Source organism: Hoplias malabaricus, chromosome 6 (genome assembly GCF_029633855.1).
Source record: "Hoplias malabaricus isolate fHopMal1 chromosome 6, fHopMal1.hap1, whole genome shotgun sequence".
Taxonomy (NCBI): domain Eukaryota; kingdom Metazoa; phylum Chordata; class Actinopteri; order Characiformes; family Erythrinidae; genus Hoplias; species Hoplias malabaricus.
In genome coordinates this window covers 5,786,201-5,787,617 of record NC_089805.1, presented here as the reverse complement: position 1 = coordinate 5,787,617, position 1,417 = coordinate 5,786,201, and the positions used below count along the sequence as shown (strand labels likewise).

Genomic DNA, 1,417 nt, shown 5'->3' with positions numbered 1-1,417 from the left:
TGAGAGAGGGAGAGAGAGAGAGAGAGAGAGAGAGAGAGCGAGAGATGGGGGTCAGGAAAGGCCATCCTAATCATGCCATTAACTATGCTGAAGCTTTTTATTTATGTTTAATTTGGAAAAAAATAGCTTGAGTGCCTCACGTATTTCAGTGAAGACTGTGTTAGAGCAAAGAGAGAAGCGGAGGAAGGGTGTGATATTTACCCTGTGTGTCCTCTGTGTGCTCTGTGGCCTGCATAGCTTTGCGGATCTGCATTCGGATGATGTCAATCTTGGTCTTGCTGTCTTGAAGCATCTGCTGAGCCGTCTGTAGCAGCTTTTTGTCCTGAGACAGACACAGATCAAAGACATGTATTTTTACTTTTATATACAATATGAATTATATTCTGGAGTTTCTAATGCCTTATTGCTGTAGAACATCAGCTGGACAAACCAAGACACACACAACCCACAAGCGAACGTAAGCCAGCTTAATTGTGAAAGCTCAGTGGTTATTTGCAAGCGATTGCAACCAAATACATGCTATAACCATCAATAACCATCTGTTTCTGAGTGCGACTTTAGTTTAAGACATTTTTCTATGTCTAACATGTCAGTGAGTACAGCAGGTGGAAATAAACACTCCCTAAGATGCAAGAAGTTTGAACTCTTTAGAATATAACAGAAGCAGTGTTCCAGGCTAATTCTGTGCTGCCAATGAAATGGCTTCAACTCTCAGAAATGTTTAAGTCGTATTGATTTAATACCCCTCATCTCCAGGACTGAGAATAATATACATTTAGTGAACACAGCTGGATTTAAACCACTGTTGTACCTTTAGTGACAATAATGTACCATTTTTCTGATTCGCTACACAAATTTCAACCTGATCCTTGACTATGGCCATTAAGCTGATGTGTAAAGCACCACATGTAAACAGTTTGAAGGCCTGAATACATGTCTCTATGATATGATAAATATCCCCACAAAAGACTACTTTCATTCATTCATTATCTGTAAGCGCTTATCCATGGTGGGTCCAGAGCCTACCTGGAATCATTGGGCACAAGGCAGGAATACACCCTGGAGTCGAAAATCCACCTACCAACCTGTGTTTTTGGACTGTGGGAGGAAACCGGCGCACCCGGAGGAAACCCACGCAGACACAGAGAGAACACACCACACTCCTCACGGACAGTCACCCGGAGGAAACCCACGCAGACACAGAGAGAACACACCAACTCCTCACAGACAGTCACCCGGAGGAAACCCACGCAGGCACAGGGAGAACACACCACACTCCTCACAGACAGTCACCCAGAGGAAACCCACGCAGACACAGGGAGAACACACCACACTCCTCACAGACAGTCACCCGGAGGAAACCCACGCAGGCACAGGGAGAACACACCACACTCCTCACAGACAGTCACCCGGAGGA

General features: G+C 45.0%; 1 protein-coding gene across 1 annotated transcript in view; it reads right to left on the bottom strand.

Annotated features, from left to right (window-relative positions):
- The window catches only part of pkn1b (protein kinase N1b), a 24,367-nt gene that overhangs the window by 14,943 nt on the left and 8,007 nt on the right, over nt 1-1,417 (bottom strand). The window contains 1 exon segment of the mRNA XM_066674119.1: nt 202-322. Coding sequence (XP_066530216.1) covers nt 202-322 — 121 coding nt within the window.